We start from the raw sequence: 25,305 nt of genomic DNA on the forward strand, positions 1-25,305 counted from the left end.
TAAAGCAAAATGAAAATGTGAAAACTTTCTCAACCTTTTAACGTTAGTTTACAAATAAAGCCATGCATCCTTAACAACTTGATGTAAGATCAGAAGTGAGGCTTTTCAGGAAAGAGAAAGTAAAATTTAATTTATTGGTTTGACAGTAATTTGGCAAGTTTAATTTCTATAGACATTTAATGAAGATTTTTACATCAATCATTCACTGCTCTGGAATCCTAATTCTAATTCAGTAGCTTCTTCAGGCAAACACTTTTCCTCAACTAGTTAGATGTATATCAACTAAAATTTTAAACTAGTTGTATTTGCAAAGATTTCATGAAGCTGTAGTACAAAGTTTTAAAATGCCAAGCCAAGTCAAAATATTGAATACGTACCTTCAGCATATTGTCAGATTTTCTTTCCAGAATAGAACTGAAGCTGCACAAAGTCCCAGCTCAAAGTCAGGAGGTTTTACGGGCTTTGATAGCCTGAGTATACCTATAAAAGGTACAGATTTAAAATAATAGTAACAGTAAAGTCAAGCTGACTTTGGTTACCTGTACTGCTTGAACTAAAAGTAAAGAAGCAACCAGAAGTCTGGTTTTAGTAGTACAGGAAATTACTGTAAGCTCCCTATGGTGAACTTCATTTCATTATTTCTTTCCAACTGTTTGGTTAAAATGACTGTTAACAGCAAGCCTGGTAAACACCTTTCACATAGAAAGGTGCATCAGTGTATGCTGTGTTGCGTTTATTATTTGTCTCAGATTGGGTTGGTGATTATTTATTGACATTTTTATCTGCTCTGCTGAGTTTTAGTTAAAATATACTCTCTTTTCCAAAGCAATGAAAGGAGAGATGGAAAACTGTTTTCACTTTTCAATAACTTACGCGAAATAGGTGAAAATATTTAAAACATTTTGAGCTGCCCCTCAGGAAATTGGTGCGAGTTAGCTTTGTACAAAGGCATTTGGTAGATATAAAATTTCTTTGATAGTGCATTCAGCTTTTGTCCAACCACCTGTGCTGGAAATACAGGGATTTGCTGAGTGGAGGATCTGCTCATTTAAAAAAAAAAAAAAAAAAGTCATCTCATTGATGAAATTGATTTGTCAGTTTGTTCCATTCTAATGGTGTGATAGCCCAGCAGCTTTCAGTATGTTGAATAGTTAAAACCTGCTTTTGAGGTCAGTGTCAGCCACTCTGACCCCTGTGAACTGTCACCTGAGTCAGGATTGCTGGGATTAATCCTTTGATATTGTGATGGCTTCGCCTATCAATTGACTTTTTCATTACTGAAGATGTTAGGCCTTTTGTTTCCCTTCTTAGTATGTAACCAAGCAAACTCCTAAGTAGAAGGAGCATTTGTTCTTGTTCTCTCTCTTTGCGAGTAATAGAGGCATTCATCTTTTGTGAAGTGTACCTAATTAAACATGTAAAAATAGAAAATATAGCATGATTGCAAGTATTTCTGTGCCATTTCAGTGTCATTTATGGGTAATTTGTGTGACAAATTTGTGAGACCGAACTGAAAAAATGTTGTATTTAGAAAGCAAGGTGTCGAATTAGAGCTTATCAGCCCTTTCTGCATACAGCCTTTAAAGTCTGTTTTAAATTTAAACTCAGGGGTTACTCGAATTCTGTAGCTTAAAGCACTACTGCTTATTATAAAGTACCTATTGCCTTAGCTCGTTCTCCCATTACCAAGCAGCTGTTTGTTTACTTTCCATGGCTGTTTTATACACACACGCCTGGTCTCGCTCCTAGACAGCTTATTTAGAGGCAGACCAAAACTTTATCTGAGGATAAAACATTTCCTATTGTAGCTCCATGCGGGGCCCTCCTCCTCCCTTATTTCCTTTATTTGCTATTTCCCAAATTCTTGCTTGGTTTGTTTGCTCTCCAAATAAAAGGAGTAAACCGAAGCATATCGTAGATATGGAATCACTGATTCCTGCTGTATCAGGGTAAATTAGTCTAATTACACGTGGCAGTTTTATTTGCTTGTGATGTAATGTGAAATGAGGTCCTGCCTCCCCCTCAAAAGCCCGAGCCAATTAATAAAGCTTTTAAGCTCTTTGTCACAGGCCACCGTGGAGGTCTGCAGAGAAGAACTTTAATCCAATAAACATTTCATTTAGATCATGAAAAGAAAGCATGAGGAGAAGCTCCTACAAGAGGGTGTTACCAGCGATTGTAGCCACGAAGAGATGTGAGGAATTTGCCAAATTAACCGAGAGGCCTTCATATTTAACACATAAATGTGTCAAAACTAATAATAGAATTATTTAATTCGAGTCGAACCTTATATTGTTAAAATTCTAAGAAGCCACGACTGTTTTCTTCAAAGACTTTACTGTTGAGCTGGATGGACAGGGCAAGGGGAGGTTGTGAGAAACCCAGATAGCAAATAACACTGGCCGAAGCTGGTGGAAAAAAAAAAAAAAAAGGAATAGATAATTAGGTGTAATTAGCGTGTATGAATTGTTGTCTCCCTGCCCTCGGCTTGAATAAATTTCGGAGAAAAAAAACCCTAGTGGTGAAAATGCTTTGATGTAAGAAGAGTCATTGTGGTTTGGCAGCATAAAGGCAGTGTTTTATACTTCTCGCATAATGGTCGTGATACAGAAAGAGTGAATGGACTCTGCACCCCCCAGTCTGCTTTACAGCAAGGACTTTTGGATTCTCTTGAAACAAAATGCATCAGAAGTTTTCAGTTGTTGGTAATGAGGTAGTGGACCTCATCAGAGCTAAGCGTAAGCCATCTTTAGCCTTTGTTTAGATCTTAATCGCATTTTTTTTTCTTATTCTGAGAAATCCAGTTTCACAAATCAATACTTTTTTTTTTTTCCCCCCTGCCTGCCAACAGCTCTGGCAGGAGCAAAGGCTAATGCTGGGAGAAGAAATACGAATCAAACGTTAAAAAGAAAAAACAACAGCAAAAAAAGAAATGGAGACAAATAACTTTGGGGCGTCATTCAAGTGAAATACATGTGGTGGGGGTGAATTTGACCCTTAGCTCATGAAACATTGTGCTAGAAATTCGGAGTGAACTCTTGGCAATTTGCTTTTCACGGAGCAGCACGGCTCGTTTATTAGGAGATTGAAAGTTACAGTCATTGTGGCTCCTTAGCAAAACTGCATCTTATACAATCTTTGTTGGTTTTGTTTTTTTTTTTTAAATTTACATTTAGTCTGCAAGGGCACTTTTCTTTTTTCCTAAGCAATGTGAAATGAGGAAAGCTGCTCAGTGTAATACTGCGCTGGAAGTTTGCTGTTTGCTATTATTCTGTTCCTTGCCTGCAAAAAGGAGAGACTACTTGTCTCCTACTCAGAACTGCCACATCTGTACCGCCTGAATTCTTGCACTTTTGTCTGATTATCTGAAATACTGTTCACGTAACAGTGCATTTTAAGAGTCTCTGTCTTTATGCATGCACCATTATTTTACAAGTTAATTGTCTATTTTTCCTCTTCTTAGGGGGTAGCTGATTTATAGATAGATCTTAAAATAAGTTATTGAAAAGTCCTACAATGGATCTTATGTTCCTTGCGGTAGCAAGAATAGCAGGCTTTCTTAGTTGTTAAAAGTTTTGAGGACTGTAATGTAAACTTGCACAACTTCCACTGAATTCATTTTAATTCTGAATATTACCGATGCTGAACTCTTCAGTTTAACGCGTTCTTGTCACAGTGTAAGACAGAGATCCATTTAAAAAATTCTGTTAGTAGTATTTGGCTTCCCAGATCTTTGTGCTTTAAGTCCATTCAAAAACAGTTCGCAAATAAGATGTTCTAAAATCATCCAAACTATTAGTTTTATTGACACTGTGAGCATACTTAGTCAGATTTTGAAATTGTTCCTCTTTTTTTTTTTGCCAACATTAAAAATTGGAACAAACACTGCTGTCCAAGGCTATTGCAGCAATTCCCTGTATTTCCTTATTGCAAGTAATGAAGAACATGGGAGAGAAAGGACTAAAAAATCAGTTAACTCCTTACAGCATTGCACTATTTTTTATAGATCAGGCAGGCTTTTGTACTTGAAGTTGATTTGATCTGTGAAAGGCAACACCTGAATATCATGCTAAGTAATTATGTCTGATTGTAGGATTAATTTTTTTTTTCCAGGTATAGGTCACAGCAAATTCAGTTAGGGTAGAGTATGTACAAAGCTAAGAAATATGCAGATTTTCTGTTGTAAGATTGTGTAAAAATTATTTACAGTTAATACTTGCATAAAGGTTAGAAAGGTTGATGAAGTGATATTTAGTTTTGCTTTACTATTCACTGCATGTCAGAATGTAATTATGACTGATTCATGAAACTGTCTTAGCAATGAACCATCTTTATTAAAATGCTGATCAAGACAAGAGCTGACAGTAATAAAGAATAGAACATTTTAGTGTTGTTGCTTTTGAATGATTGCTAATTACCCCAGAGGTCACATATAGTGCTTATGAGGATTCATTGACATTTTCTTTAAAGTCTACTGTTTCAGCAACATGTGAACAGGAAGACCAAAAACTGTATGCATACCCAAGAGTGCTTGGACCAAGTTTTTATCCATCACAAAATACCTGATGATTCTTTCTCCTTCCCTCTCCCCACCAGGACATCTGTAGTCTCATGAATCTGTGTAGGAGAAAGTTAGGCATGTTACAAACTCTGTTTTTAACAGGGCCAATTTTAAGCATGAATAAAGTGAGCAGCTCTTGGAAGGTCCTGCATCCGTGCCATGCTTGCCTGCAACTGTCAGGGTGGTTTCCTAATGGAGCTGAGGAAGCACAGCATGTGTTTCTCGTGGTTCTCTCAGCACAAGTCCCAGTCAGACCAGTTTCATGTTCTGAAGCATGCTGGTGATTGCTGCTTGCTGATAAATTGGAGACTAGGCTAAAGGTAAAGCCTGCAGTATGCCTTGCAGGTCAGAAAACATGTTTTTAATGGCACACTGCAACTGACTTGAGAGGATTCTTGTTCTACCAGAGTTGTGAAACACTTGGGAAAACATCCACTGTAATGATATCCTTTGGATGAAGAAACCCTTTCTTCAAATCACTTAGGCAAAAAAAAATAAGATCAAATAAATACATTTCTAGTGGATAACTTGAGGCTAAGTGAGTCATTCTGGTGAGCTTCGTTTACCCTAGGAACTCTTTCTCTGTTGCAGGCCAAGGCTTTTGAGGTGTATTTATGCACTGTTATTCTGGGAGAATGTTTCTCTCCTTGGATGGATGGATGTGTATGAGGAGAAACATTGCCAGTGAACAGTCTCATTGCTTTCTGATTTGATAGATGGAAGAAATATCAGAGTGGTTAGAAGTTACACTTCTCATTTAGCTGTGACCTGAGTGTGACAGGCTGAGGATGCTCATCAGGTGTGGAAATTAGGGTAATCATCATCCCAAGATGAATCACTTCTGTCTCTGTCACTTTATACCTTCTCTGGGGTTCTCAGATAGGGTTTGTCTGTTCTTGTAGGCCAGCAGGAGATAATGTACGCTTTTGAGGATTTTTCATTTATCTATTTATTTATTTTAAATGCCATTAGAGTTTGGAACAGAGAATGACGATTGAGTTGGCCTACAGCAGTCTTGGATAAAATTAAGAGATAGTTGCTCATCAGCATCATCGAGGGTCATGAGCTGATCACGGTACTTGAGTTAACAGGAAAGTATTTTACTTAGTGCAGTGTCTGTCCCGGACTCCAGGGCCATTGGCACTTCATATATCTTACTGTGATACATGGGAAGCAAACATGGTGAGAAATTGCAGGTTCTCCAATTCGCTTGGACCATCTTGAAATGTTCTAGACCTTTTGTTCCTCTCCTTAAGAAACCACCACATCATGTATTTTAAGTAGTTCAAGCATTTTAATAGCTACCGTTCAGGAATGCAGCACCAGAGGAATATCAGAGGTGCTTACAAGAAGAAAAACATTGTAAGTCTATGGTTAATAACTTTCTACTCAGAATTTTATTTTAACTATTCTGTCTGAAGACTGTCATTTTAAGTGTTCTGACTTGAACTCAGCCTTAAGGCTTTGTTTCTTTTCCTTCTGAAATAGGAAGTTTTTCTACTACTTCACTGGAAATGAGCGCATGATCAAGCTGTATTTTTGACTTACTAATTGCTTTTTCAGTATTGTAATTGTATTTGTTCTTTGTATACATAAATACATAAATGACTTCAAAATAAATTGTATGACTGATTAATTTTGTGCATTTAATTTGAATAGGGTAAATCAGACTAGAAATATCTCAGTAGAATAGAAAATCTCTCGGAAACTGAAAGTGGTTCTACAGGAAAAGACCAGATGAGCTGTAGCTTCAATTTTACACATTTTCATCAAAAGGGAAGTAGAAATGTAGCCCAAGCAAGTGAAATTTGTAATTGTAGATCTCCATCTTAAAAAAAAAAATAATATATATATATATATATAAAACATATATATGCCCATATATATGAAACTATGTAAACTAATAGTTACAAGTGCAGCTTTGACAATTAAGTACTAAGAGTCTGAAGCCACTGGTTAGTTCTTTGACTGTTGATTAGAATTCCATGGTGGTGATTAGTGACTGTGAGGGTGCAATCACATCTGCAGGATTTAATCAGTTCGGTGGTGGAGAAGTTAGTCTGAAGACAGAGGGAGAAAGTAGAACTTCTGTATGTAATTCTGTTAGGTTTTGGGGTGGTTTTTTCATGCTATAGAAAAAAGTAAGGGTAAGAAGTAGAGATGTGCCTTTTTTTTTTTTTAATTAAGAGTTTGTGGAATTTGTGAATGATACTATTGGGTTTTTTTTTCTTCTTGTTCTGTAATAAGAGGAATATAATGTTGCTGACAGCTCTGAAGAAGTGAGAAAATGCACTGTGGCACTCAATGTGCATGACTTCCATGGCATTCGGCATTTAATTCCATATTATGCAACCATGGATACATTTTTTTTATTCTCGTAATTCTAATATTTTACATTCTTAGCCTGGAAATGCATGTTTTAGTTTCTTGTATTTTCTTCTCTTGTTTAGATTGCATGCTGTCCTTTTTTACCATTTAAGGCATTTACAAATATGGACGTTTTGCCCCATGTGCTCCTGTGAAGCAGATAAGTGAATGTTTACATGTATAGACACAAAAAGCCTGGGTGGCTACCGTTGCCTACAAAGGAAACCCCAAAAGGAAAATCCTTCAGATCTCTGCTCTGTGCGTAGCTTCCTTGTGACCTTTTTGACTCTGGCTTTGAATGAAGGTGACCAAGTGCTGAACCCCCCCTCCCCTTTAGAACAATCTCCACCAGCACATTCTCAGCGTGGATGAGAAATGCTGTTGTTACTGCCTGTTGGTGCAAGCAGTCCTCCCACAGCAGCCCTGAGTTCACTTGATGCTGCTGTCGGACCCTTTCTCTCCTCAGTGTGGAGTCTGAGCTGAGTTTGTGGAAATAGCAGTGCCCGCAACAGGGATTGGTTGTGTGATGTTTTGTTGGCAGCCACTTCTTCCACCACATCATCTAATGATTGCTTGTGTTACTCGTGCTTCTGTTTTGCTTTTGTTGTTACTGTTGTTATTTTCCAGTAGTACCTACAGATCTGTGCTGTACATTCACATAAGGAGAAAGCTGTTCCTGCCTTCCAAGCTTACAATATAACAACAGCAGTTGTGTTGGAAAGGAACACTTTCTGGAAACACATTGCTCTACAGATTATAACAGATATATAGATTATAGCATTTTCTTTTGATGGTAGGGGCCATCTATTTTTTATACATATTTATACAATGTCTAACACTAGTTGGGAGTGTGCTTTAAAACATCTCAGTAAAATTAATTATTGGCAAACAGTTGCAGTATTTATTCACACAGAAGGGTTAGCAAAGTTTTGTGGCTGTTCTTGTTTAGAACATGGGTTGGTGTACAGTGGTACAAAAAAATTTAAGATGATCCAAAAGGAAAGACAGTAAAACCCTGAATGTTTTCCATTTTTCAGAATTGCCGGTTAGCTGTCACCTATGTTTGTATCTTGTGTTACAAAAAACTGCTGTGTATCAGAATTGTGTGTTTCCATCTTGTGTGTGTTTTGTTAAGTCGACCTTGGCTTCCTAAGGAAGCAAAAAATCAGTAGGACTGTAAGAACCGTATTTGATAGATCTCTGAACTGGATGCTGCTCTTACTTTTCTGGATGAAAGGCACTATAGTCCATGATATCTAACAGGTATTTTCCAAGTAAGCTATGTAATGTTACAAGATTTTGGATTCTAATGTGGTGTGATGCATGTCTATGATTATACACTATAAGGATAATAGGAAAAAGTAGTATCTTTCCTTCAGGCAACTGTTCATAGCTGTAAAAGGGCCCCAGACCATAAATTGGCTTTTTATAAACAAGTTCTTCTTCACTGGTGTTGTTAACGATAGTGATTTATCCTGAATATCAATACCACTAATTATTTTGAAGAATGAGAAAAGAGAGGGAAGTTGGAAGCAATGCACCCATTTCATATCTATGTCAATAATATTTACATCCCCAGTTCTTATCTCCAAAACTCGTTCACTGTAGTATAATATCATGAGTCAGAACAGACTGTGATCGTGTTTAAGAAGCACGAAGTTTGGAAGCAGAATGCAAACAGACTGAAGTGTTTCATCCTATGTATCTTTGCACGCCTCACTGACCTGTGTCGTTTTCCCCACTGTTGGTCTGTATTTGAGCATGCACAGGGCCTGCTTTTCACAGCAGTCATCAGCAGCCTAGCTGCTAGCACGGCTGTAAGTATCAGCACGATGAATTTACACCAGCTGCAGTGTTTCAGGTGCATTTTTTTTTCTTTCAGTAATGAAAAAAACATGCCACGCTCCTAAGTATGTCTAGTTCCATGTTTGCTGTTCTCTGTCTTGCATCACAGCACCCTGCAAGAGTGGCGTGGTTTGGCACCCTGTCTTGAAGGCCAAAGAGATGAGGCTGAATTCATGCTAAATTTGCCATCTGTTCCAGGGGAGAGAAAGGGAAAAAAAAAAAAGAAAAAAAAAAAAAGTATTAAACAGTATTGCTAAATATCAGAATATCTAAAATCTAAATAAATTCCAACATCTGCACATCCTCCATCCTGATAGCAGGATTTTATTCCTGCTAATGTGAAGAAGATAGTACTTGAGCTAATCTACTACTTTGAAAAAATACAGCTGTAGGCAGAAAGATGCCCAGCGTGGCTGCTTATCAAGGAACAGCCAAGTGCACAGCTTTGCACTGAGACTTCAGCATCCTCCCTTCCAGCCCTGCCTGCCTGCCTGATGCTGAAGAAAACGCACACACCCTCCTTTCCTTCCGCGTGTTATCACATGCCTCTGCAACTTTTTTCTTTTGCTCCATTACTCTTTTCCTTTGTAAGCTTTCACCAAGAGAAAGGGAATAGATTGTAATAATATTGTAGCACCAATGCTATTGTGTTTGCAGTAGCCTTAGCCCGGCATAATGATTTGATTAGCATGGCTTTCTCACCGCAATTAAAAATACATGCGTTTCCCCGGGATTCTGTGTTCTCAGAATCATTTCTTCATCATCTTTCTTTCTCTGTATATCTCTGCAGAGAAGCTGGAAGCTGGTTTAAAATAATTACAGGGCCTTCAGTAATTGTCAGGGGCAAAAATGAATGCCGTGAGTCGTCGCAGTCACTCTGGCAGATATTTGTGTTTGCAAAGTCCTGTGCAGTATGTTTTTTTTCAAAAGGGCCATTGTCCCTTAAATCACTGAGGATAGTAATTCAGGTATTTAAGGATGTTTTGTTCTTGCTGTGAGATTTGACATTTCCAGGTTTGATATCTGAAAAAGTTTGATAGAGAATATGAAACGCTAAGTGAGAATATTAATGAGAAACTGGTAGTTCACAGTGCACTGATAGCACAGAATCAGTTAGTGGGTTCCACCAACCCAAAGAACTCTAATTGGGCTGAGTTACCTACAACATAGATTGGTTTAGTTAAATTGCTGATAGAGTTATATTATCTAAAATGTTAAAACTTTCTCTCCTTTTCTTTTACAGTTTCTTCTGCTTGGGGTTGGGTAACAGCTAGCAGTGGTGTATGTTGGCAGCAGTACTAATAGATAAACAGAGATATTCCCTTTGGTAGAGGCTGTGAAATCTTAATCCCACTGGGGTTAGAGAGAACATTGCTCTCAACCTTAAGGTCATGCATAACTAACAATAATAATAAAGAACTGTTTGATACAGCAGGTATGAATGCTCAGGGACATCTGTATTGTACTCAGAAGCTTAATTTTTTTTCTTTTAAAGTTCTTTGTCTGAATGGATGGTACACTGACAGAAAAGGTTTGGTTTTTGTAGCTTCATTCACTCCCCTTTATGCTTCAGTGCATTTTGTGGCAGGACTCTGTACGGCTTACATATATGATGTTTGACTTACAGCACTGTTAATCTTAGTAGAGGGAAAAAAGCAACTATTTTTAGCTGGGTGAGTAGCAGTTTTAGTCATCTCTGTTGTTAGAAGTTGGTTGTGATCTATTAAACATTTATTGCTCCTCATTTCCTATTTTTAAATTTATATTCTTGAATGTCAAAATAATTACTGCTAATCCCCACCACCACCAAACAAAGCCCTGTCAGAATTATTAAGCAATGCCCACTTTGTTTATTGCTCTTCCAATCTGCGTAAATTTTCTAACTGATACATTTTTGAGAACAGTCACTTGTTTTTTGTTTGGAATGTGTGTATAATTTTCAGCTTATTGCTTTCCTTCAATAGTGATAAAGGAGACTTCAATTTTATGTCTTAAATCTGGGTTGTAGGTGATATTCATGCCGATAGTTTGCCACAGCAGTGTGCCTTCTATTTAATACAAGCAGTAATAACTACAGCATTATCTTGAGGAAAGCTTCTTTCTTTTTTCCCTCCCTGTAGAAATACTGCAGCACAGTCCAGCTTGATTCTGGAATAGACTACAGGAAACGAGTGCTTCCTGCTGCTGGAAAACTGTACTACCTGTAAGTTGATCTACAGTGAGGTATTTGCCCTCTTTTTCCTTATTAGCCAATAATTTCCTAGTGAATGGGAGATGAAAAATGTGTAGTAGAATTAGCAGGCTGTGACTTTTCCTTTCTTTGCTTTCTGGTCCATTTTGTTCAGCAAACCGCCTTCCATTATGCCTCGATATTAACTTCATTAAACTACATTTTCAGTACCCACACTAGCATCGTTTATAATGTGTGACTGAATAAAAACTAATTAGATTTTCTGGGGAGGTGTGGTGTTTGGAGAACTGAAGTGACAGATGGTTAGAAAGTAATGAATATCCTCTTGTAAGAGATTGCACAATTCTCTTATAATAGAAGAACATCCTTATTGTATTTAAGTAATTAAGTATTTGTAGAAATCTAATGACAAGGATTCATTTAATGTTGGGTGTTTCCAATGACAAGGATTCATCTCGTGTTGGGTGTTTCCAGTGCTGTGCATTGGAAAAAAACAGTAAACTCATATTTTGACATTTTCTGTTTATTGTGACAAAATTTCTTCAGCACTTCATTCTGTGTTTGCAAATAAATGTCTTTAAAGATCACATTCACAGTTGCAGCATTATCTGCCTACTAGAAATGTCCTTTTTTAAAAACTACTTGGAAACATTTACATTGCAGGCATTTTTCTGTCTCTTATTTGCTCTTAAATTACAATATTATTCAATTGGTAACAAAATGAGTAAGGCAGACAGTAGCCTAAAATAAGATTTTTAACCATGATATCTTTCAACCTGGCATATAATATGGATTTAAAATCATGTTTGCCTTAAGAAGGGTGCAGTATTTCCACCTCTGTCATGAATCAAACATGCCCCCCTTGCTGCTTCACTATAAAATTAGAAGTTTTACTTTTCTGTCTGAAAGAAGTACTGACAGGCAGAATTGCAGCAGGTAAATTGTTTCGGGAAAATGTGGATGAAATGGCAGATTTCTTCCTCCGTTTTCTTCCAAACCTATTGAACGTTTGAATGCTTTCCTTCATTGCTTCTTTCATTGCAAGATTGTTAGGGCCTGGCCCCACTGTTACTCGTTCACATGTATAAAAGGAACATACTCAGCTCCAGCTAATTCTGGAAGGAAATTACAACATCCTAGGTATGGAAAGTGCAGCTTAAATGGAGGTTCTGCATCTGCAAACAAGGTCAAGAAAAAAATCTCTTGCTCTGTATTCCTGTGTAGCTCCATTTTATTTTATTTTATTTTATTTTTTTTGAGTTTTTTAAGTTTCATGTTGTCTTCTTGGAGGTACTGCTGGAAGTCGCCTCTGTTATCTCAGAGTTGGTCCCTGTGGCTCTTACTCTGGTCCCTACACAGCTGTCCTTGCTTCAAGCTGTGCTCAGTGCCTGGTGCACTCTGTGACCTTCTGTTCGATAGCTGTGGAAAGCCCTTACCGTGTTCTTTTCTTCGCTGTCCATACTCCAAGTAAATGAAGACTGCACATGTGGTTTCCCATAGGTAACAGGCTAAGTGACATTGCTTCTCAGAGGAGAAGGAATGTGTGAGTAAGGCCCAGGAGCGCTGCTCTTCCGTGCATTTCATGGTGTTCTGCTGAGAAACTTGAGACCGAGAGAATGGTAGACATTGCTGAAAAGTCTTTTCCATGTTCTGACATTGGAAGGATGTTGACTACCTTTAGAACTTAGTAATTCATTTGGAAGCAGTGGAAAAACAGAAGTCCAGAAGCTGCCATTGGAAATAAGATGCTTAGCCTCATTGTCCGCTCTTTCTCTGAGGGAATTGCATTTAATCTTCTATTCAGACTTGTTCATTAGAACTTTCAGCCTTACAGAACTCACTTAGTGGTGTTTTTTTTTGTGTGTGTATTTTTTCTTAATTATTAGGTACTGTATAGTATTTTGCTTCAGATTTTTGAAATTCATTTAGTCTTTTCCCCCAAAGAAAATCTTTTTGTTCAACGTATGTACATTCCACTACTAATGGTTATAATGCCATCATCATAACTTTTTTTAACTCCTCACATAATCTGTGCTTCATAATCTGTGCAGTCTTTTCTTCATTTCGAATAAGGGTTGCATCTAGGAGTTGCTTTAAGTTGCTTTTACTCATCTGAAAGCAATCAGTGTAACATAATTACATGATGACTGATCAAAGCAACTTCCTTGATCTCAGTCTCAGGTGTCTATTTTCAAAACAAACTTTCTTGGTAGTTAGGTACAAATATCCACCTTGTGTCATGTTTGTGTGTTTCTTGTAGTCTTTATATCACACTTTGTGACAGGTACATGCATGCACGGGTGCATGTTCTCTGATACGTAAGTGCTCTCCTCCCTGTTGTATGGCTTTGTTCTGGCTTTGTCTGTTCCTTTTCATTTCTCACTTTTTTTTAGAAATCTAATTCTTTTGCAACATATTTTATCTGATGTAATCTACTGAGAACGGTTTTATTCTGAGGGTTTCAAATAGAACTTGCAGAAGTCTTTTTCCCCCAGATCCTCTATGTCTACAAGGTTTGGTATCACTAATTTTGAACTACTAAAGTAATTATTTCAGTTTTGCTTTTAACATTTTTAAGATGCTTAAGGCTTAATGAAGAGGAAAATATTTGTGTGATTTGCTGATCGTCACTTGTCGCTTTACGGATGTCTGTGTGCAGCAACACAACTTAAGTGCATCTGCTATCTATAAAGGTAGACTTTTTGCACCAAATATTATACAAGCTTCAAGGAAGCATTATATATTTTAGCACAGGTTCATTGTGTGCTGTCACCTTAATTTACTGTTCTCTGCTTTTGAACTCAGCTGGACATACTGTCTTATTTAAGGAAGATGGACACGAAGAGTTTGGGCTTGTAAACCATTGTGGGGAAAAAAAATTCTCTGATTGTACTGATACATCATTCTTGTGGTATCAGAAGTAGAACATAAACTTCAGCTGTGTGCACAGATATTACACATTTTCCTTACCTGTGGTTGACCTTTTCCAAAACAGTGTTCTATGGGTCGGTAGAAAAAATGAAGCAGATACAATTACTAATGCTGGCATTATGAATCTCACTTTAATTTTACAAGCTGTGTACATTTCGTTCAATACAATCAGTTGACTTGATTTTTTTTTTTCTCTCCATAAAGCTGCTCTAATATTTAATTTCAAGAAGTCCCTTCAGACATTTCAAAGGATACTTCTTTAGGTGCTTGACTGCCTTGCCTTGTCTATTTGCTCTTATTTTGCATGCTAGATAGAGCCAGAAGCCTTTTTTCTCATTGTGTACACATAGTGTTAATGGATCTGCTCTGCCTGTATTGCCTCATTACTGGAAACGGCTCAAAACACAGAAGTCTTTCAGTGTATGCAAATAAGGCAGAATCATCTACCTGAGAGTTAATATTCTCTACTTTTAAGTGTATTCTAAATCTAATGTTTGTATTTAGAGCATAACATCCTGTTCTCTTTTTCATGGGCAAAAAGCTAAGCAGGCTCAGGCAGCTGTTTGATGTTGGCTTCAAGTGTTATTAATTTCATATTCTATTATTCTTTTCACTGTAGCACAAGTGAAGCTGATGTGGAGGCTGTCATGGATAAGTTGTTTGATGAGCTGGCTCAGAAACAAAATGATTGTACGTAAGTTAATTTCTCTTGAAAGAGAATACATTTAGAACACAATGCCCAATCTCCACTGACCAATTAATAAGTTCCATTGCTGTATATGGGTTGATGCCACACTCAAGTGGCAGTCATTGTATCAGCATTTTGTCTAATTTATGTGTTGAATCATGTGCTATTATTCATCAAGCTATGCATTTCCTATCTGTAAGAGATGAATTTTATAGTAATTATCCAGAGAAGATTGAGTCTTTGTTCATGTTCCCATAGTAACTAGACCAAGGATTCTAAAAGTGCAAGGCAGAGAGCTGAGGCTGAATAAAGCGTGTGGAACCATTGCAGACTTCACATTTGAAGAGCTGTGTGACAGAGTGAGTACCCAGTCAAATCTAGATCAGTTAACGCTCAGACTTTTCACAGTTTAAAAAAACACCGTACAAACTTACTATTTTTCCAAGTCTTACTGAATTAAAAGCTTTTTTCACCCGCAGAAAGATTTTGAATTTAAAAGGAAAAAAAAAACCCCACCAAACAACAAAACTTCCCAAGAGAACAATAATCATTTTAATTATACGGTAAATTCACTTTTAATTACATTGTCTTTGAAAATCCTACTGCAGTCTGTGCCTGGCCTAGCATCATTGTTGGAATATTAGGAGACAAAACATAATCATATATAAAAAGCATCCAAATACTGTTTTTAAAATTTGGGTTATAAGTTTGTACTTGGGCAAAAGACCAGTAATCCTGCTGCTGTCAGATGAATGCTTTGCTGCTGCTCTAATCTCTTGTTGCATTCCTTAGTTGTGACTAGCTGTACAAGGCCTATTTAGTCCCAGGCTTTCTTAAAAACTTGCTATATTTCTTTAAATACTGCCAAATTCTATTAGGTGTGTTTTGTGATTGTGTGTGGGTACAATTCCTGAAATGCCGTCTGTGTATGACCTCACAGGGTGTGAAGACAGTCCTCCCCCAGGAGCCTTACACCCGAAGTTACTGTGATGTGATCACAACCCTTAGCAGGGCTGACAGCATTTTTGTTCTTTTTTTTCCCAGTATGTTCACCAATCCTTTGATTGTAGCATTGTTTTCACTTCCTTGTAGCTACTGAGGTGATAACCAGTGAAAGTGCTTTTCAGGTAATTACATTGCAGACTGTAGGTTTGGGACTTTCACAGAATCACAGAACTGTAGGGGTTGGAAGGGACCTCCAGAGATCATCGAGTCCAACCCCCCTGCCAAAGCAGGTTCCCTACAGCAGGTCGCACAGGTCGGCATCCAGGCAGGTCTTGGACATCTCCAGAGAAGGAGACTTTCAGTTTCAAACAAAACCAGTTTTTGTTTTTGTCAAGTAAGACAGGAATTTTGGCACAGTTTATATTACCTGAACATTACTGGCTTCTTCTCAGAGGAGGTGACTGAACCTTTAATAACGACGTGGGAAAAGAAAAAGGTTTTTCAAGAAAAACTTAGTTCTAGATGAAGCAGGGTAAAATATGTATTTCACTGAAGAGTAGTAAAATAACTTTCAATCTGTTAATAATTTGAGAATATGTTATAAATAGCCTGCAAATGCATTTCAGATCATTAGTGCTGGAAAACTGGGCTGAGATCTTTGACAGGGCTTTTATTTAAAGTGAATATTCTGCAAGTGACATTCCAGAGTGCTAGAGTGCTACTGTGTGCCAGTGGTAACAGACAAACAGGCAAAAAACCCGAGTAGGACCTGTATACCTTCAGTCTATCAGTCAGCTTTTAGTACAGAAATGGTCTTGGAAAATTTGGTTCTGGTTTCATAGTGTAGATAATTAAAGAATGGAAATGAAATGAATTTCAGTCTCCCTGATTTTGCAGAGAAGGCTGACTTTTCTACATGGTGTTCTTACTAAGAAATTGGCACTATCTGTTAAATGGGTTGAAAAGTTAGTTAACTAATGTATAAAAATATTTCTTGCAGATGGGTTGTTACCAAATGGAATGCTGGAGCACTGAGGCCTGATTTCTCCTGGGTTGGTGGCATAGAAAGGAGGGTAGAAAGACTATTTTAGCTTTGGAAGCAGCACTGTGAGATTGATGGCAGAATGTTAGCTATGGTTTTGACATCAGAATTTTTGGGAAGATACAGAAAATTCTGAAGAGGCTGTTGAAAAAGGCACAAATTGTTGAAGCTGGAGAATTTGTGCCTTCGCATGACAGATTTACAGTTCGTTTTGTTCGGTTTGTCAAAAAGAGGACTGGAAGATAGTTTTGTAACACACAGCTGTCTTAGTTGGAAAAAATAGAGGTATTAATGGGCTCCTAAATCTAGAAGAAACGTGATGAAAGCCAGAGAATGCAGAGAGATTCAGATTAAAGGAAAAAAAAAAAGCAGCAGCATACTTTCCCCAAGTACTGAAGGAAATGGCAGAGCCTACTTGTGCTATGTTTTGTGTCCAAACTGTGTATAATTTTAGGAAGAGGTGTTTGACCTAAAATAGTAATTGTTCTTAGGCTGACTGCCTGTAAAATTTAGGGAAGTTGGTGATCTCAAGATCTCTTCCGGTCTTAAAATGTCTTTAGCCAGAGATGTGAGGGTGCTGGGATCACTGCTGTCGCTACCCTTTGTGCAGTGCTTACTCTACCATGAGTCTGTGTGGTGATTGCAGAGTGCATTTTGCCAAGGCCAGTCACTTCCTGTGGTTTGAATGGTGCCCTATCGTGTATAAAGCATCTTCCTGACACCAAAACAACTTTCTTACAAATTTGACGTTCTTGATCCACAACACAGAAGCACAATTTCTCATCCAGTCGCTTGTAAAGGGAAGTTTAACTTGAGAGCAAGTAATAGCTTTACTCTCAGAAACACAGTAGATAACTGATTTTTTTACAAATAAATACGTGTCGTATATTCACATGAAGTCGGTTTGAAGCATGCATATAGAATGGGAACGTTCTATGATGAAAAGCAGGCTTCATATTAGAATGTATCAACTCTGTTCAGACTTCTGTTTACAATAGCTGCTCCAAAAGTAATGCTTCCTATTCATTATTGGCCCACAGTGTCAGTGGCAGATGGTGGCGGTACGGCAGTAGAGGTTGAACCTTCCCGCCAGAACCCCATTAGGTGTTGTTGCTGTGTGACCGACAGCAGCAGAGGAGCAGTCTGACAGAACAACATCTGACATGGAAGTATGAAGCAAAGGTGTGTCACTGAGTTCCTCCATGTAGAAAAAACTGGCACCCACTGACACTCGTTGACACTTGCCAAACATTGATGGGGACCAAACGGTGGACGTGAGCACAGTGAGGCAGTGGCTGCTGCGTTTCAGCTGTGATGACAGCGACAGTGGATCACCTCCACTGGTGCTGATTATTACATCACTGGCAAAAATGCATAGGTGATAGTGGTGACAGTGTTGAAAAGTCGTGTTTTGTAGCTGAGAATTTGCTCTGTCAAACATAGTTATTGTGCTCTCTGTGTCTGTTGTAGTTTCCATGGAAATAAATAGGAGGCATTACTTTCAGAGTGACCTACATAGTATTATAGTTTATTATCTTGCTTCACGTCTTACTATAATTTTTTTTTTCCATATCAACAGTAGGTCTAAAATAATGCATCAGGTATTAATAACTAACAGTTGCCAATTAATCTGTAAAGAAGTAAAACACAGAGACATGTGGCATGCAGCTGATTTGCTAGTGCTAATTTTTACATTGGTTTCCTCACTGAGGAAAGTTACATGTTTTAGCTGATTCAGTTCAATTCAAATGTTGAAATTTTTCTTTTTTTAAAGTTTTACTGGATTACATAAGCATGTGGGAAACTATAAAATATGGAGTGACAGAATATTGATCTATTTGAGTTGCTTTAAAGCAAAATAAATAGCAATTTTTCAGGTCTGTGCCACGTCTGGGGCTTATGTGGCAGTACTGTGAGTGGTGGCATGAAGGTAGTTATCTGCTTATTAGAATGGCTTCCTGTAAAATGTGCTTCTCTGGTGTAATCTTTCAGAACTGTGTTTTTGTTCCTTTTTAATCATACCCCATCAAAGCAAAGTTTCATTTCTGTGCACGCACAGTAAGGTCAGTATTCATTAAGCCATAGAAAAATCACTCTCTGCCAGTTCTCTTTCTTCACTTTTCTTTTAAAATTTTGTTTAAACGTGGTTGTTGTGACAGCTTGGCTTGACTCCTGATCTGGTATAAATAACTGAGGCGACAGCATACCTTGTATTTCATTCTCCAAGGTCCTAAGGGAGTGAGTAGGTACTGTTCAGCTCCCAGTCTGGTCTTTCAGTCTTCCTCTCTCTTGAGCGTAGCAACTGCTGCCCTCTGCTGGCAGTACCTATAAAACTGATTTTATGGATGGGTAACCTAAAGAATGGTGACGTAAAGTACCAAAATGCTATTCCTCTAAGAAAAAAAAACGAAAACAAAATACCCACCTCTTTACTGTTGGCAATCATAACCGTTTTTCTAGACTTGCTCATGTCTCTGTAGCGTAACTTGCAATAGTCATGGCTGTAGCTGAAGTCAGCAGGAATTCTGCTTTGAATTGGTGTCATCCAGGAAACCTGCAAGACTGAGTTTCGGAAGACGTTGGTCTAGTACCAAAAGCTTACCTGTAGCTCGAATTTCTCTGTCCTCTGTACTCTACAGACAGTATCACTTTCTTGATTCACAGCCGTAGTTGTGGAGATAAATTCATTACGAGTGAAGTTGTTGTGGTAACAAAAGCCAAAGAAGAAATGCACGATTTTTCTTCAACATGAGTATTTGAAAAGTCCATGAAAAATGAGGCCTTGTGACATACCAGTAAAGAGGACAAAACCCGTACTAATAAATATGCATTATGTGAGAATCTCTGTTCTGTACCCTGGGTGGGTCAAGGGCCCTACAGGGCGGGAGGAAGCATTGGGTAATGCCATTCAACACTTTATCAGATGTCATATATTCAAGAGATCTCAGAGAAGGTTGCACAGGCTAACATTTGTCTGAACTGTCAGTTTTTTCAATGTGTCTTCTGTTTGTGTGATTAACAGTGAAGAGGGGTAGGTTGTTTTGGGTTTTTTGGGGGGAGGTTTCATACTGAGAGTAGCTAAAACGTACTTTAAAGCATATTTAAAAGAAAGAATAACAGATCAATCAGTTTATATTTCAGCAAACAAGTTATGTAGCCTTCTATCAAGCAATATTGAGGCAGGCTACAGGATTTAAAGTTTCAGACTGACTCACGATGTTAGTTAGGAGACACCAAATCAATACTATTATTTGGAACTTTCCTTGGTATGCCCTCTGATGTGATCTTTAATGACGCAATGATATGCTTCCTTTTTTTTTTTTTTTCCTCACAAGACCCCTTGGTAAAACTTACTAAGAAGTTGCCTTCTTCATTAAATTCCCAGGTTAATTATAGGGCTTCAGTGAAGTCCTCTTTGCCTTTGACCAGCCACATTTTCTAAAAGGTTCACACTGCCTTAAGACTCTTTAAATTTCTTCACCAAGTTACCTACACCCTAAATGCTTTGTTTTTGCTTAAACTTTGATGTAGATGTGTCACAGGTCTGTTCTTCAGTGTTTGCTGTTCCTTACTTGAATTGTGATCTTAAAATGAACATTGATGCTCTGTTTCATCGGCCGTAGTAGTGGCTCCTTAGGAAACAGCAGAAAGAGCTTTGTAATTTTTTGTTGTTGTCTCATATGTAAGTTGTAAATGTTATATAGTCTTAAACTGTATTTTGTTTTTATGAAGTTTTGAAGTGTTGGAGTTGCTGCATTAAATTATAGTTGCTGTCAATTACAACTCCTTGGGGTTTTATTGGAAGCAGCCCTGGAACATCTTCCAATGTCAACAAGCAAATTTTCTCCTAAGATGAAATATCTTTTCCTAACACATGTAAAGTGTTTTTTATTCTTCAGGCAAACCTCTAAAAGATGAGCTGTTTTGTCATTGATGAACCACCAAAGATGGGTGCTTTCTACTTTAATTAATGGGATATATAATAGAAACAGATGACAACTAACTCTTAAAACAGTCCACTGAGAGCTCCAAATAATAAACATCCTACTCAAACTGAGATGATGATGGCTGAAAATGCATCAAGTAGAGAGAAAAACAAAAACAAATGAAGACAAGAACTCAGTCTCCAGCAGGCTGAAGTGGGGTAAGCACTCTGTAAGGAGGCTAGCCCATGCTAGTGCTAATGCATTTTGCATTAGTGCAATGCCTAGAAAACAGTGATTCCTGGCATCAGAGTTAATGACAAAAATCTACAGCAGTTTTACATCCAGGAATAACAGTACCATGAGAAAAATTCGTATCTGTTAACATTTTGTGCAAGACAACAAAAATCTCATTAGGTGAAAGAGTGGGTAACAAATGGTTATTGACAGTTATTATTGTGCTACGGTTCTGAAGCTCAGTTTTGATCAATAACCAGTAAAGCAGAAGGAAGATCAGACAGTACCCGAAACACATACCAAATTAAGGTATTTGTAGGATGCTGTTCAGAGGACCAGATTAACCAGGCTTAACTTCTAGTTAGAAGATTACATATCTGTGTTAATATTAGCAGGAAATTTAACTTCATTAGCAACTTCAGAGAAAGTGATACCTTTGTGTACTCTACTGAACAAAAAACAGAAGACTTTCCATCGCTGGCTAAGGTTCATAAAATAAACTTCAGTACTGCAGACTTACAGGGGGGACAGTGGTAAGTGTTTGAAATTGTTTCTCACTAATCTTGTCCTCTTATCCAAGCCTCAATTGCTGGAAGTCAGAACCCAGCCAGTACTGAGGATCTTGCTGCACTGTAGGGCAGTTTGAGTGGCAGACTGTTGGCTGCTCTAACAGTGGAAATCCTCTCCTGGGTGGAGCCTTTGTGTGTAGAGTACACAGTCTGCATCTCTAGCAGTGGTGTCAGCTGGCCTTGAACCCATTAGTCTGGCTTTGTTTCCTTTGCTGCTGTTAGTTGGTCAGGGCAGGGCTTTAAACTGTCCCCAGAGCATTAGTGAGTTTGGTGACTGTTCACTGTAGAATAGGGCAGAAATTCTTGAAGGACTTGTGCAAAGTGAGAGCAAGTTATTAAAAGCCTTGTCTCCATCTGCAGGGCTGTGTATTTCTCAACTCCAGAAGTAGAGGGTTGGAGAACTTTTCTATGTGGAGAACTATACAGCTCAGCTGTGTACAACAGCTGGCTTCTTCAGGGATTTTGTTGTGTCTCACCAGACTCAAGTCTTGGCGGGGGGGTGCTAAAACAGTCATGGCTGCTTGGCTCAGATCTTTCTGATAAGATCTGGGAGTCTCCAAAGGCACATTTCCATCCCCTCTGAAAGAATATCACCACTCATTACTGATGTAGGTGTTTCAGAAATTCTTGTTAAAACACTCAGAATGATCTGCCTTCCTTTAAGTAGAGGAGTTTTGAACTGCCTGCTTCTTGTGCTGCTGAAGTAGGTTGAATCCTTGTTTGGCTGTGATAAGGATGCGTATTGTAACCATCTATTAAAAACGTTTTTATGGCAGTAGAAAGAAGCAAAAGTAGTATAATGTCTTCCTTTCTTCACATGATGTGTCATGCTTTTACAGTCTGCCTTGTTTTCTTTAGCACTCACTATGATTGTTTTCCAAATAGTCTTGACCTTTCTCCAGCGGTGAGATGCTAAGTGGGCTGGCTCTGCAGTGTTTGCCCACTGGTTCCTTTGACTTTCTTGAACATTTTCACACCATAATAATGGCAGGGGGACTGAAACTGGAGAGAAAGTAAACAGTATGTGCAACTCGGAGCTGAAGATACAATACATACTGCTCTTTAACACTGCTAAAAGTACTCGAACGTGTAGTAATTCTTTCCCACAGATGTCACAAGGAAGTCGTGTGGTTGTGAATAGGGAAGCAGGTGATTCACCAAAGTGCACATGGGGGAACTGGCTTAGAGTCTGGGTCTTCGATCCTTGCCTGTGAGGTTGGTTGGTGAGAAGCTCTCCTTGTTCCTATTTGTCACCAGAAGAATTTCTGGAACGCCATCAGAGCTTTGCTGTCCTCTGCTGGTGTGTGTACAGTTTCTGTGGGGTTTCCATTCTCAAAACCCAAAGTCCTCTTCAGGATTATCATTAATAATTGCCCATAATTTCTTGAGGAAAGATTCTAGTGAAGCAGCTATGCTTGGTCTACAGTAAATTTGTTTAGTAATTTGTTATGTACAATATTTCTGTTTTCCTGTTTTTATGTTATTAGCAATATTGCCGTGCTTTATAACCATATTGTCCTGCTGAGACGGTGCATTTCATTAGGAAGGGAGTTGCAACATTGTGCAGGATGCTGCTGATCTTCCTCGATGGAATGGTTGCATCAATATACTCAAGTACCCACACAAGTAAAACTAACGAGATGGATTTCAGGTGTATGATGCTTTTTTCCTGAATACAGTGACTTAAAAGCTCAAGATAAAATACTGCCTGCAGTGCTAGTAGGGTAGACCTCACAGAAAAAAGATGACCTTCCATGTAATGAAAGTCATTTTAAATGAATATGTTTGAATACTTGAATGAGGTGTCACTTCTTGTCTGTATCTTCTGTTGATGGTTTAGGTCCTGTTCATTGTTCAAATTATTTATGCTTTAGGTTGATGTTGTCGCTTAACTATTTTTGTTCTTTTCTTCTACTTAACTATTTTTGTTCTTTTCTTCTATGTGTTACTGTTTAACAGTATGTGTTTCATTTCTGTTTGAAATTGTCAAGAGATGAGGTGGTCAGGGTACAGAAGAGCCAAGTTCTTAACAAAAAGTGTTTGGGTAAAGCCATTAGTATGAGTGAGCACATGTTTTCCTGTGTCAGTAAGAGCGAACTGAACTGTTTGTTCCTGAAAAATAAGAATGTGATGAGGACTTTTCACCCTTCCTTCTGTAAGCGTAATAGTGCAGGGTACAGTGCTATAGACCTTTCTCTCACAGGTTTCCATTTCCTGTGGTTTGTTTTGTTCCAGCCTCTTGGGGCCAGTGACTACTTGGAAATATCAAAGCATTTTGACACAGTCTTTGTTCGTGACATCCCACCTCTTACCATGGCAAAAAGGACTCAAGCTCGGCGTTTCATTACTCTGATTGATACCTTTTACGAGCATAAGGTGAGAACCGAGCCTTTCAGGCATGAGCAGGAGTAACAGCGAGAGCCCCCAGACCTGCCTGTCACCTTCAGCCAATTAAATATCGGTACTCTGGAAAACATAAGCAGCAAAGCATCCTCCTGGTTTCACAGATTGCCCCATTGTGAATAAGGCAAACGAGGAGCCATTGTATTTTTGTGAGTAGTAAGCATGACCACATTTTAATGATGAAAGATTGTGTTGAAGCCTACCTGAGAATAAGTGGTTTCGGGCTGTATGGGCACTGGTCAGGAATCCTTCCTGCACTGAGCACTAAGGAGTTAATAGCACTGTTACATTATTAATTTTAAAGGAAACAATCGCTTTGGGCTTTACATTTGGTTGTGGACCTGCTGATGAAATAGTAATAATAAATACAGCACTTCACTAGGATTTACAGTGGTTTCAATCATGGAAGTAAAATCAGGACTATTAAAGCAACCAAAAAAGAGAAGTTCATGTTTCAGATTTTTTTTTAAAGTAATGGAAGAAAGGATTTTACGCGTTCTGTTTGATTATATATGCATAAACGTCAATATTTATGCAATCAGGAAATATAAATTGAGGTTTTTTTCAAGTCTGTCCTGGCAAGATGAGAGAGGCCCTGACCCAGCAAGGCGCTGAGCTGGGCGTGCCTGCAGTCACATCACAGCCACGTTCCTGGTGCTCACTGGCTGCCTGCATGCTGAGTGCAGGCCAGGCTGCAGTGCTGGGACCACAAGGCTGCAGTCAGCCTGTCTCCCACTGCACCTGGCATCTCCTCCCAGCAGATGCAGACCAGCCTTTATTATCAGCAAACAGTGTGTATCTGAGTGTCTTAGGTGCGAGAGGAGCGGCTTGGACTGCTGGGACATCTCGAGTGTAGGCATTCTTCGGGTAGAAAGATGTGGGCGGTGCACCAAGTGTTTAATAGCACAGTTGTTCTGTTCTCTGTGTAAAAGTTACTGCTTGAGGTGCTATTAAGGAAAAGATCCCGTGAGGTCAGTATTCCAGATGAGGAAGAAAGGTTAATCTATCAGCAGTGTTAGAGAAAGGAGAAACACGTGGAAAAAGAACCCACGAGATCCTACTTGAGGTTTGCTTCTCATGAAAGATGCATGTTATCCCTTTTCCCACAGCATGGGTGCTGAATCTCGTTGCCTGGTTCCTTTCAGGTGCGCATTATCTGCTCTGCAGCGACTCCTCTCCAAAGCCTGTTTGTGGTAGAAGCCGGCAGCAGTGAGCTGGAGGACAGCAGAGTGTTGATAGATGATTTGGACTTGAGCCAGGTACATGATACTAACATCCTCTCCCTTTTGTAACAAAATCGGTTGTGGTCTCATAATTACAGCAGCAGTTTTAAGAAGAGGAATCAGGTAAACAGGTTGAACCAGTGATCTGCTGTTTTTCCTGCAGCGTATCTGTCGCTCTCCTAATTGTATGCTTTGTTACTTATTCGTAGTCAAAGAAAATATCACACACTGTATAGAACCATTTTGCATAAATTTTAAGGTAATTTTGATTGTTAGTCACTAAATGTGTTCAGTGGTGTATGAAAATAAGTTTAGCTCCAACATTTAAAATCTGGAAATTACGAATGATCTTTTCTGTCTCCTGCCAGGCTGCCCAGGGC

The 25,305-nt window shown here is 38.5% G+C and overlaps 1 protein-coding gene across 4 annotated transcripts in view; it reads left to right on the forward strand.

Annotated features, from left to right (window-relative positions):
* AFG1L (AFG1 like ATPase) overlaps window positions 1-25,305 on the forward strand; it is a 65,419-nt gene that overhangs the window by 34,362 nt on the left and 5,752 nt on the right. For 3 of the 4 annotated variants that reach the window (XM_052689514.1, XM_052689524.1, XM_052689534.1), the window contains 5 exons: window positions 10,894-10,976; window positions 14,515-14,585; window positions 14,842-14,942; window positions 23,535-23,675; window positions 24,848-24,961. In XM_052689514.1, the coding sequence (XP_052545474.1) occupies window positions 10,894-10,976; window positions 14,515-14,585; window positions 14,842-14,942; window positions 23,535-23,675; window positions 24,848-24,961 (510 nt within the window). The remainder of the gene's footprint in view (window positions 1-10,893; window positions 10,977-14,514; window positions 14,586-14,841; window positions 14,943-23,534; window positions 23,676-24,847; window positions 24,962-25,305) is intronic. The other variant, XM_052689543.1, reaches the window with a different exon arrangement.

Source organism: Tympanuchus pallidicinctus, unplaced genomic scaffold (genome assembly GCF_026119805.1).
Source record: "Tympanuchus pallidicinctus isolate F22 unplaced genomic scaffold, pur_lepc_1.0 scaffold1, whole genome shotgun sequence".
NCBI lineage: Eukaryota > Metazoa > Chordata > Aves > Galliformes > Phasianidae > Tympanuchus > Tympanuchus pallidicinctus.